Source organism: Octopus bimaculoides, chromosome 22, assembly GCF_001194135.2.
Source record: "Octopus bimaculoides isolate UCB-OBI-ISO-001 chromosome 22, ASM119413v2, whole genome shotgun sequence".
Classification (NCBI taxonomy): domain Eukaryota; kingdom Metazoa; phylum Mollusca; class Cephalopoda; order Octopoda; family Octopodidae; genus Octopus; species Octopus bimaculoides.
The window spans coordinates 4,044,590-4,056,085 of record NC_069002.1 but is presented as its reverse complement, the minus strand read 5'-3'; the positions used below and the strand labels follow the sequence as shown (position 1 = coordinate 4,056,085).

Genomic DNA, 11,496 nt, shown 5'->3' with positions numbered 1-11,496 from the left:
TAACTCCAACTAAAAACATTTGTCTCCCCTTACACACACTTCCTGTTTTGACACCACACTTCCTGCTTAACACAAACTTTTAACCCTTTTTTTAAACCTAACACAACTCTCCATTCTCATGCATCCTTATTTTTCCAACCATTATCTATTAAAATATGCTTCCAGTTTAGCATTCTGCCTTATTTTTCATTTTCCTATTATTTCTCCACGTGCGGTTAACACAACCCCACTATTTACTGACTTATATATGTATCAAAGCAATCATTTTTACATCAATTTTTTTGTTTTTTTTTTGTAAAATTTGTGCCATTATGTACTTGTACTCTATGTTCTCTGGGTTATGAGTCTATGAAAAGGTTAAAGAAGATAATGCGTTCATAATGAATTTTACTTCACTGGAGAAGGAATAAACTTCGGTAATAGCATTGAGTTATGTCTCTTTAAGCAAGGTACATAACTAGGGTTCTTTAAATATTTGAAGATTCTTCTAATTGGCAGTATCTTTATTTCAACTAATTTTGAAAGAAAATGAAGAATTTGGTAAAATAACCTTGTTATCAAGTTGGTGTTTGGACCAACATTAATGTACTAGAGTAGATTCATTCAACTAAAAATATTTTTCAAGACGGAGCCCCACCATGGTCGCAGTCTAATGAATGAAACAAGTAAAAGGTGAAGATCCCCTTCGGCCAAAAAGGGCTATGGGATTGCATCTAAGAAGTCCCCCTCAAAAGTACAAGTCTAAGCAAGGTTCTTTTTATGGAAGATCAGCAGTCATCCATGCATACAAGCCCCGCCCCTCCACGCCATCAATGTTATCCAAGGGAAAGGCAAAGGGGCCGATACAGCTTGGCACCAGTGGCATCGCAACTCATTTCTGCAGCTGAGTGAACTGGAACAACATGAAATAAAGTGTCTTGCTCAAGAACACAACACACAGCCCGATCCAGGAATCAAACTCACTATCTCTTGATTGAGTCTGATGCTCCAACCACTGAGTCATGTGTCTTCATTATCATTATTGTGAAGTAGTGGGATGTCAGAAGAATGAGAAGTGTTTTATCAGTCTATTTGAGTATACAACGAAATATTTATACACACCTGTATATCATTTAATCTTAGTAAGGGGGTAGTAGACCCACACACACAGAAAGGACAGCAATAACAGGTTCACAAAAGAAAAAAAAATACAGCTGAGAAAGAGCAAAAACTCACCGTACAACATCAACAAATGCTTTCCCCAGGGGTTTTACTTCGTATCTTATACCATGTTTTTCACACAATGATTTCACATATGGTGCAATCTTGTAGAGATTGTGCCGTGGCATTGTAGGAAACAAGCTGAAAAACAGAGAACAATGAGAAAAATGTTAGCATTTTGGTTTCATTTCAGATTTAGTGGACAAAATAAAATGCTTAGTGGCATTTCTTCTGGTTTTGTGTTCTGAGTTCAAATTGAGCCAAGGTCATCTCTACTTTTCACTTTTTGAGAGTCGATAAAATAAGTACCACTGGAGCCAATATAATCAACCAAGCCCTCTCCTCAAACTTACTCAGCATGAGCCAAAATTAGAAAGAATTATTATTATTATTATCAAGACACACCAAGCCAAGCAGTATCACTGTCCTTCACATACAGGCTTGTCCTTTCAGGTGCCAGTGCCACATAGAAAGCACCTGTGTCGGTGCTGCAGGATTGCACTCATGCCGGTTCTGCTTAAATGCACTTGTGCCAGTTGCATGTAAAAGGCACCCAGCACACTGTTGAGTGGTTGGCATTAGGAAGGGTATCCAGCTGCAGAAACCAGGCAATTGGTGTCTGGACAGCTCCCAGTTAGCCAGCTCAATGTCAAGCCGTCCAACTCATGCCAGCACGGAAAGCAGACATTAAACGATGATGATGATCAAGGTGGTGAACTGGTAGAAACGTTAGCATGCCAGACAAAATGCTTAGTGGCCAGCAGTTTTTGGGAGAGAGGAAGAAGTTGATTAACTGACACCAGTACATGACTGGTACTTACTTTATAGACCCCAAAAGGATGAAAGGTAAAGTTGACCTCAGTGGCATTTAAACACAGAACATACAGACAGACAAAATACCATTACGCGTTTTGTCCAGCATGCTAAAAATTCTGCTAGCTCGCCACCGTGCATTTTGTCCAGCTTGCTAATGAATCCGCAATCAATAATTAGTCATAATTTATAATAATTACTGGTGTTCGATTTGGAAATTAAGATGTCCAGTAAACCAATCATTGAAAAATGACTTCTCAATATCACAGGTCGCATGGAGTTGCAAGGCAAGCCAGGGTTGGGCTGTATCATGTTCTACATCCATTGGAATATGGTTAGACTGACTGACCCAGGTAAACCAGTGACTTTCAACACACCTGAAGACAGAAGAAGAGAAAAGAACATTACAGTCGATACATCTCGAAGACAAACTTTAAAAAGATTTAATTCAGAATAAAAAAAATATCAAAATATTTAGTCAGAAATATAGAAATAAAGAGAGATAAGAAAAACTCTTTTATAAAACAACACCAGATTGGGACAGACAGAACAAATGTAATGGTGGGGGGAGAAGGTTGTGGTGGAAAGAGGTAGAAGAGGCAGAGGTGGGAAAAGAAAAGAAAAGGAAGAAGTGGTGGGGGAGATAAAAGGAAGAGGACATGCCATCATTATTATCCTCATCTACATTCATGATTTTAAAAATTCTTTCCTTTCTTAATTGTTAAAACCATCAAGGTTGAATTGTTGTAACAACTAATTTATGGCTCAGTGAAATATGCCCAAGGCCCTTAGCTTTCAGTTCTGCTAATAATTCAATTGCTGTAAAGTACAAGGAGCAGAACCTGTTCTTTTGTTTTTGTCAGGAAGGCCAACCAGAGAGAGCGAAACTAGGTGCCTTTCCTTGGCCAGACAACAACATCTGCCTTATTAGTGTTGTTATTGAGACAGGCATTGGTGGTAAGCTAACAGAATTGTTGACACGCTGGACAAAATGCTTAGTGGCACTTGTCCCATCTTTACGTTTTGAGTTCAAATTCCATCGAGGTCAAAGGTGCCTTTCAATCCTATCAGGGTCAATGAAAAGAAGAAGCAGTCAAGGCGCATGGCAACACCTTTCCAAAGCATCCTTTTAACTGTAGTTCAGACTTTTGTGTGTACTTGTGTGTGTATGGGAGGGCTAGGTTTAGTTAAAAACATGTCCTTGATGTAAATTGAAACAAATGTTAAGTGAAAGGTATTCAACATCTTACCAGACCAGCAAGACTTGTGCAAGTGAAATAGAAGAAGCAGGCTTACCTGACGACAAAATAGTATGCCAATACTCCCCAGAATCCGAGAAAGGGAGTATAAAGGTAGAAAATCTTTATAAAAAAGGCTGCCATCCAAGCAAGGTCCTTTAAAAGAAAGAAAGGGTTATTACAATCTTTAAGAAAATGTGTTTATAAAGAACACACACACACACACACACATCATCATCATCATCATCAAATGGACTCAGAGACTGGTGCTGGTTTGCATCACCAAGGCTTGTATTATTCAGTAAAACTGATAAAAAGAGTACCGTGAAGTTGCTGAGGGGAGTGGAAAATCCAACATTTCAAACATGTGACAAACTTTTAAATCTCCAGCTAAAGAGACCTTTATAATTCATATCTCAACATGTTTCTGTTATGCATAGATGAGAGAAAAGGGGAAGGAAGAAGAAAAAGAGAAGGGAGATAAAGAGAGAGAGAGAGAGAGAAAGAGAGAGAGAGAGAGAAAGAGAGAAGCAATAATAATACATACAGCCCAAGCTCTCCTTGAAATAGCGTAGTGTAGAAGTGCATACTGGAAATACACAGGAAACAGGAGGGGCGGTCCAACTGAAATTATAACAACAACAAGTTTAATCAAATGGAAACAATGAAATATATTTGAAATAAGATCTAACAGATATTTTTACCTCAATTCTACACACATTAACATACATACATACACACATATACACACACACACATGTCGAAAAGCAGATAAAAACTCTTCATTTATTTTGTATTTTTTACACTTTTGTGTTTTGCACAGCATGTAAATGGATGCATTCAGCTTTTTCTAATTATTTGCACTGGTTCCTGATAAACTCTTGTTTATCCTGTTGTTATCTGCACTCTGTGTGTGCAGTGTGCCTGCACACCAATGCCCATGCATAATACAGGTAATGGATACCAATAATACATATGGATATTTTATTCTTTAGTCGGTTACTATAACCGCTAACTCTGTTTACATACATACATACATACATACATACATACATATATATTCTGCCAAATCAGACTGGAGCCTGGTGTTGCCATCCGGTTTCACCAGTCCTCAGTCAAATCGTCCAACCCATGCTAGCATGGAAAGCGGACGTTAAACGATGATGATGATGATGATGATATATATATATATATATACACACACACACACACGCGTGTGTGTGTGTGCATGCGTCCCACCTCACCACTTGACTACCAGTGTCGGTTAGTTTATGCCCTCCTAACTTAGTGGTTCAGCAATAGAGACAGATAGAACAAGTACCAGACTTTAAAAATAAGCACAAGGGGTCAATTTGTTCAGCTAAAACCGTTCGAGGCGGTGCCCCAGCATGGCCACAGTTCAGTGACTGAAACAAGTGAAAGATAAAAGAATAACATATGCAGTTGCAGTTTAGCTGCAACTCAACTGAGCAAGCCTTTGATCAAAGGCAATCCACCCATGACCACACACTTTGCTTTTGGTGGAATCTAATGTGTCCTTCTCTTATTTAAGATGGTATAGTGTATTTTGAAGGAGATTTACCAGCTATTTCTAGTTGGCTGAGTGATCTCGTAGAGGCTCCTCCCTCAGCTCGTAGAAAAGAAATTACATTTTGTGCCAATTCTCAAGAAACCATAATCTTCATTAATAATGGCACGATGCCAAATTTCTTAATAATAATAATAACCTCTATTAATCCCCCACCCTACCATGGACTTCCTAAAACTATAGGTTTGCCTCATGGATTTAAAACAAAACAAAACAAAAAGAAATGCTTTGAAGAGATTTCATTTTCTGCCAGAATACCAAGAAGGCATTGCTAATGATGAGCAAAATCAAATGACTTGGCCAGGCGTGGTTTCAGGTTCAATCCCACTGCGTGACATATTGCACAAGTGTCTGTGCTATAGCCCAGGGCTGACCAAAGCCTTATGGGTGCATTTGGTAGATGGAAAAAAGTTTGTCATGTATACATACATACATATATGTGTGTGTGTATGTGTGTGTGTGTGTGTGTGTGTGTGTGTGTGTGTGTGTGTGTGTGTGTGTGTGTGTGTGTGTGTGTGTGTGTAAGAGTGTGTATGTGCATACTTGTCCCCCATCATTACTTGACAACCAATCTTGGTTCATTTACATCCCTGTGACTTAGTGGGCATAAGAGACAGAATAAAGACCAGACTTGAGCAAAAATATGTACTGGGGTCGATTTGTTCAACTAAACCCAGCAGAACAATGTCCTGGTGTGGCTGCTGTCCAATGACTGAAACAAGGAAAAGAGATAAAGAGATGAAACCTGTGAAAAATACTTACTGACAAAGAAATATCTGTGTTGGAAATTATATGGCATACTTTTCTTCTTCTTCTTTGCCACCTGTCAACAGAATTGGATATTTGATAATTCATAACTTGTTACTGTCATATGACTGTCATCATCAGTTTAAAAAATTTGTTTTTGGCATAATTGTTTTTACACTCATAACTACAATCTCTCTTGCATGAACACACACACACACACACACACTATACACATAGTAACCTCTCTTTTTCTGAGACACACACATACATGTATCAAGGCTGCTAACGGACAAACATATCACATTTTCAGATGTGTATGTATATATCTGTGTGTGTGTGTGTGTGTGTGTGTGTGTGTGTGTGTGTGTGTGTGTGTGTGTGAGCACACGCATGCGTAAGCACAACGAAAGACATTCAATGGGACTGGACCCAAAACACAAAAGCAACCTTCTTAACCACACAGCTATATCTGTGTAAACACACATACACGCAGACGCAAATACTCACATGGACAAACTAAGAATGGATACAAACCTCTTAAGACACATCTCCAATGACTCAGGCAGGCATACAGACAAACAGACAAGGTGTCAAATGCTTACCTCCAAAGACATCGTATCTCCTATGACAAAGTATTTGTCAATTCTGATGTCAGGATCTTTATCAAGCTGAAAGAGAGAGAGAGAGAGAGAGAGAGAGAGATAAACTATCAGGTTTCAGAGGAATCAAACAGAATTCATAGGACTGAAATTAATGTGGGGTGATGGTCTGGTGTCATGATGATGAAGAGTGGGGACAGAGAAGCAATAGGTAGGGCCGTTTTAGCAACATTTATAGGTCCTGGGGAAAATCAATCCATTGGGCCCTGCTGCATTTATTTATTGATAGTAAGTCACAGCATATAATCATCATCATCATCCTCATTTGATGTCCTCCTTCCAAGCTGGAATGTGTTGGACAGCTTGCACTAAATGCTACACTGACATGTATGCCAGAAAATATGGTATGGTTGGATAAAAATCTGGGGTTTTTTTTATAGCCTAATAACAGTTACCAAGTCAAAAGTTTGGAGCAACTGTCATTGTTTACCTGGTGAAAATATTTTAAAGAAAGTGGTGGGAGGAGGAGAAGGAGGAGGAGAGAGAAAAAGACAAATAAAAAGTAAGGTACATACCACATTCGGTTTTGCATGGTGTTGGTAATGCATGTGGCTCCACCAGGCAGGTGAAGCTCCCTGAAATAGAGAAAAGTCACTGTAGATTATAGTTTAACAAAACATCTACGTTTATATACAGATAAATATTACCTCTTGGTATTAATACTGCCCCTGTTGCTAATAATTTTTTTTTCAACAAGCTCACTGTTCTGATACTGTTCTTCTGTATATCGCTGGCAGGGAGATGAATCGCTGCTATTTCTAGCAGTCAAGTGTTCTTTATTAACAAAGCCAAAGAAGTCGAAATCACATGATTTGGTGGTCTTGGTGCTGGAGGCAGCAGGAATTTATCTCCCCACTAACAATATAAACAAGAGGTGCACTTTGCACGAAAAGCCAACACGAAAGTTTCTCTCACAGTATCCACTGCAGTATAGTTTGATTGGTGTTAAAAATTACCGCTCAGTATTAATCCTGCCTCAGTTGCTAATATATATATATAGTTTATTGAGAGAGTGGAGAGGGATAGAGGAGGAAAAGAAAGAAAAGAAAATATAGGGAAAGGGAAAAAGAAAGAGGAAAAGAAGAAAAGGAAAAATGAAAAGGAGGGAAAAAAGGAAATGAAGAGAAAGAAGTAAAAAAAAAAAACAAAGGCAAAAACACATGCATGAATGAATAAAAATAGTAGAATAGTGACCTTTATAAATCCCATGGTGAAATAGTGCCAAAAATGGTCAAATTTGCTTCTTTTAAAGACAGAAAGATGTCCAAAGTCGTGCTGTATCCAACCTGTCTGGGCCTGGAAATAACAATAATGACAATAATGACAATGATGGTTTCTTTCATTTCCAATTTCTTGTGAAAACATGTTTGATTGTCGGGAAATATTACCTTACTTGGAAATAGAAGAGCGTTGGCAACAGGGAGGGCATCCAGCCGCAGAAAATCTGCCTGAATAAAGTTCCATCTGACCCGTGCAAGTATGAAAAAGCGGTCATTATGATGATGATGACAATGCTGCTATATATATACTTCTATGTGCCTATGCATCTGGTTATATTTTAATATACATCACTAACTTAGCATAGCAAGTTATCTCTGACAAAGATAGTGTTGCTACATACTTATGTGTGTTAATATATTTGGTCAACATTTAGATGTGTTAGGTAGCATTACTGCCATAGCAACCAATATTTGAATGAACATCTGTTTATAGGCTAACTGTGTGTTATCCTGCCCAAATAATAAAAATAACGACAAAACAAATTGTTGATTCAGAAGAGATTGTATTTACCACAAACACAGGAAGTTAAACAACGATAACTATTATAAAATATCCACTGCCTGACAGCAAAAGTATTTAGTAAAGAATAATGGAAAACTTATAGAAAATAGCTTAACCACGAAACCTGAACAAAACAAAATCGAAGCAAAAAAAAAATTGTTTTCTGTCTCCAAGGAAACTGACAATTACAAAATAGTGAGATTGTCATAACAGACAGCTGTGAGGAGGAAAACAAAAAAGGAAAACACAAACAGAAAGCATAAATAAGTTAAAAAGAAAGATATAATAGAAGACTCATCAAGCCAAGTGAAATCGTAATCATGGCAGACATTGGTGTCATGCAACTGGTACGTAAAAAGCACCCATTACACTCTCAGAGTGGTTGGCGTTAAGAAGGGCATCCAGCCGTAGAAACCATGCCAAATAAGACTGGAGTCTGGTGCAACCCTTCAATTTACCAGCCCTGGTCAAACCGTCCAGCCCATACCAGCATGAACAAAGGACGCAAATCCCTCAGAACAGAATGTCAGTCCATCACAGGGTTACCCGTTTGCAGACAAGTGGACTGGAGCAATGTGAAATGAAGAGTTTTGATCAGGAACACACCACACCAAATGTTTGGAAATCAAAACCACAATCTTGTGAATATTTAATAATATTTAATATTTAGCATTAATATATTATTAAATAACAATATTCCCATGCTAGCATGGAGAAATGAATGTAACAAAAAAAAAAAAAATTAACCAAGGAAGAATGGAGAAGTGGTACATGCTGTGGATAGGAGTAAGAAGGTACAGTCAGATCCTTTTTAGCAAATATGGTACCTTTATACAAATAGGTACCATGAAAGGTACAGCTCCCTGCTGCAAATTGAAATTCTCCTATTGCCTGGGGAAAACACCAATTTTGACATAACATCAACAACAACAACAAAAGCAACAAATTAATATCTAGGGTACTTACTTGGACAATGGAATAAAACAGGACAGAGAGGAAATAGGGTAGCCATCCTGTACCCAGGTACTTCAGGGTAAGATAAGCGAATACCTCCAATATAAGTACGTGTCCCACATTTAGGAAAAAGAAACAGTAACTTGGTTTAAATAATCCCTGGAAATAAACAAGAGAAAAAGAAAAAAATGGAATTAAACAAAGAGGTTGGGGAGTGTGGGTGTCTGTAAGGGTGGGATAGGTATCAGAGCCATTGTAGGGTGTTATCTTTTGCAATGTGAAATTAATCCTCTTAATACTAACACACCAGAGATCAATTAAATTTGGATAGAGTGTGTGTGTGTGTGTGTGTGTGTGTATGTGTGTATCATTATTATTATTATGAAGTTTCAAAATGGAGAGATTCAATGGGCATAAATTAAATTAATTTATATTCATTGAATCTCTCCATTTTCACACTTAATAATATTTTCATATTTTATAATATATTTATTGAAGAAATATCTCATTAAACCAGTATATCTTGGATAAAAATATTCCTAGAAGAGGTCTAAATATACTCATAGTGACTATATATATGTATATATATGAGAGTGGCTGTGGTAAAAAGCTTGCTTGCCAACCATATGGTTCCGAGTTCAGTCCCACTGCATGGCACCTTGGGCAAGTGTCTTTTACTATAGCCTCGGGTTGACCAAAGCTTTGTGAGTGGATTTGGTAGACGGAAACTAAAAGAAGCCCATGCATATGTATGGGAGACAGAGAGGGGAGGAAGGATAAAAATATGAACATACCATCTTCTCAGCCATTCTACGTAACTCTTCAAAATCTGCAGACATCTCCGTCACTGGGAATTCATCACTACACAAAGATCCAATGTGTAACGGCTTCAGGAATTTCCGTACAAATGACAAGTCGTTGTGGAAAGCACGAAATGCTTCCTGTAAAAAAGAATATTGAAAATAGAGTTTCAAAATTTAGAAATTTGTAAAACTACACAACCCAAAATTTATTTTTACACAAAGAGGAACAGGTCCTGTGATTTATAGGTATAAGAGAACATATTCTCATCATTCCGCCTGATATTAAAACACCTGGAAGTTGTAGACGAGAGATAACTTATGAGCTGGCAAAACACATACCTTGTGTACAAGTGTTCAATATTGTACATATACATACAGACACACAATCTATATTCCTGTGTATAAATATATATATATATAGTGAGAGAAAGAGAGACATGGCTGTGTGGTAAGAAGTTTGCTTCCCAGCCACATTGTTCCAGGTTCAGCCCTGCAGCATGGCACCTTGGGGAAATGTCTTCTACTATTGCCCTGGGCCAACCAAAGCTTTGTGAGAAGACGGAAACTGAAAGAAGCCCATTGTATATGTATAGTGTGTGTCTTTATCCACCACCATTACTTGACAACTGGTGCTGGTGTGTTTACATCCTATTAACTTAGCAGTTTGGCATAAGGAACTGATAGAATAAGTACTAGGCTCAACTAAAATTCTTCACAGCAGTGCCCCAGAATGGCCACATCTACTGACTGAAAGAAGAACAAAAAAAAGGAAGGAAGATAAAGAAATAGGTGTGTATGTATGTATGCATGTATACATACATACATATATATATATAATAAAAAAAAATCCAAAAATAAGTGTGTGTATATATGTATGCACATGTGTCTGTGTATCTGTATGCAAGTATGTATGTGTGTACATATGTGGTTGTGTGTGTGTGTGTAATGAGAAGGAAAAAAATAGAGGAATAGATGTGTGTGAGTGTATTTCACTCGATATAAGCTTACATAAATTTCATTTCAGCCACAAATATGTTATAATTATGAATATTTGCTGAGCACTTTTGTTGAAAAATACCTCACTAAGACAAATTGTGGTTAACATCATAGTAAAGTACATATATACATGGATCTTGTTACCATGTATGTGTAAACACACACACACACACACACACACTTGTTGTTCTTTATTTTTATTTTTTTAAATCAAAACCGAGACTTCATAAATTACTTAAAGAAACGTGTGAACTCTAAGCTTGAGAAATACATAAATAAAACACTCACTCACACACACACAAACTCCAGATGTTGTATTGATAGACTTTTCTCCTATTTGTAAACTCAAGCACACACATGTACATATGCATGTATCTCTCTCTCTATATATATATATATATGTCTGCGTGCAAATGTATGTATTCAGAGACAGTCACACATGTATATATATATATATATATATATATATATATATATATATATATACACGCATTTCATAGACACCAATACATTTCTTTTCATATTACAGGAACCGACATTTCACACCAAGTTACTAGAAAATAACTCAGTGTGAAATAACTCGGCTTTTGAAATTTAAAAAAAAAAGAAAGAAAGCAACATAAAAGCTATAAACAACTACTTGCTGTATTGATTACCTTTGCTCTGATTTGTAAAGAGACAGAAACACACGTACACATGCACACACACACACATGC

The 11,496-nt window shown here is 37.3% G+C and overlaps 1 protein-coding gene across 2 annotated transcripts in view; it reads right to left on the bottom strand.

Annotated features, from left to right (window-relative positions):
* The window catches only part of LOC106867675 (acyl-CoA 6-desaturase), a 56,219-nt gene that overhangs the window by 10,067 nt on the left and 34,656 nt on the right, over positions 1-11,496 (bottom strand). For both annotated transcript variants that reach the window (XM_014912624.2, XM_014912616.2), the window contains exons 3-12: positions 9,776-9,922; positions 8,994-9,140; positions 7,440-7,541; positions 6,761-6,820; positions 6,189-6,254; positions 5,602-5,662; positions 3,799-3,875; positions 3,310-3,407; positions 2,214-2,390; positions 1,216-1,341 (exon numbers count right to left, since the gene is read on the bottom strand). In XM_014912624.2, the coding sequence (XP_014768110.1) occupies positions 1,216-1,341; positions 2,214-2,390; positions 3,310-3,407; positions 3,799-3,875; positions 5,602-5,662; positions 6,189-6,254; positions 6,761-6,820; positions 7,440-7,541; positions 8,994-9,140; positions 9,776-9,922 (1,061 nt within the window). The remainder of the gene's footprint in view (positions 1-1,215; positions 1,342-2,213; positions 2,391-3,309; positions 3,408-3,798; positions 3,876-5,601; positions 5,663-6,188; positions 6,255-6,760; positions 6,821-7,439; positions 7,542-8,993; positions 9,141-9,775; positions 9,923-11,496) is intronic.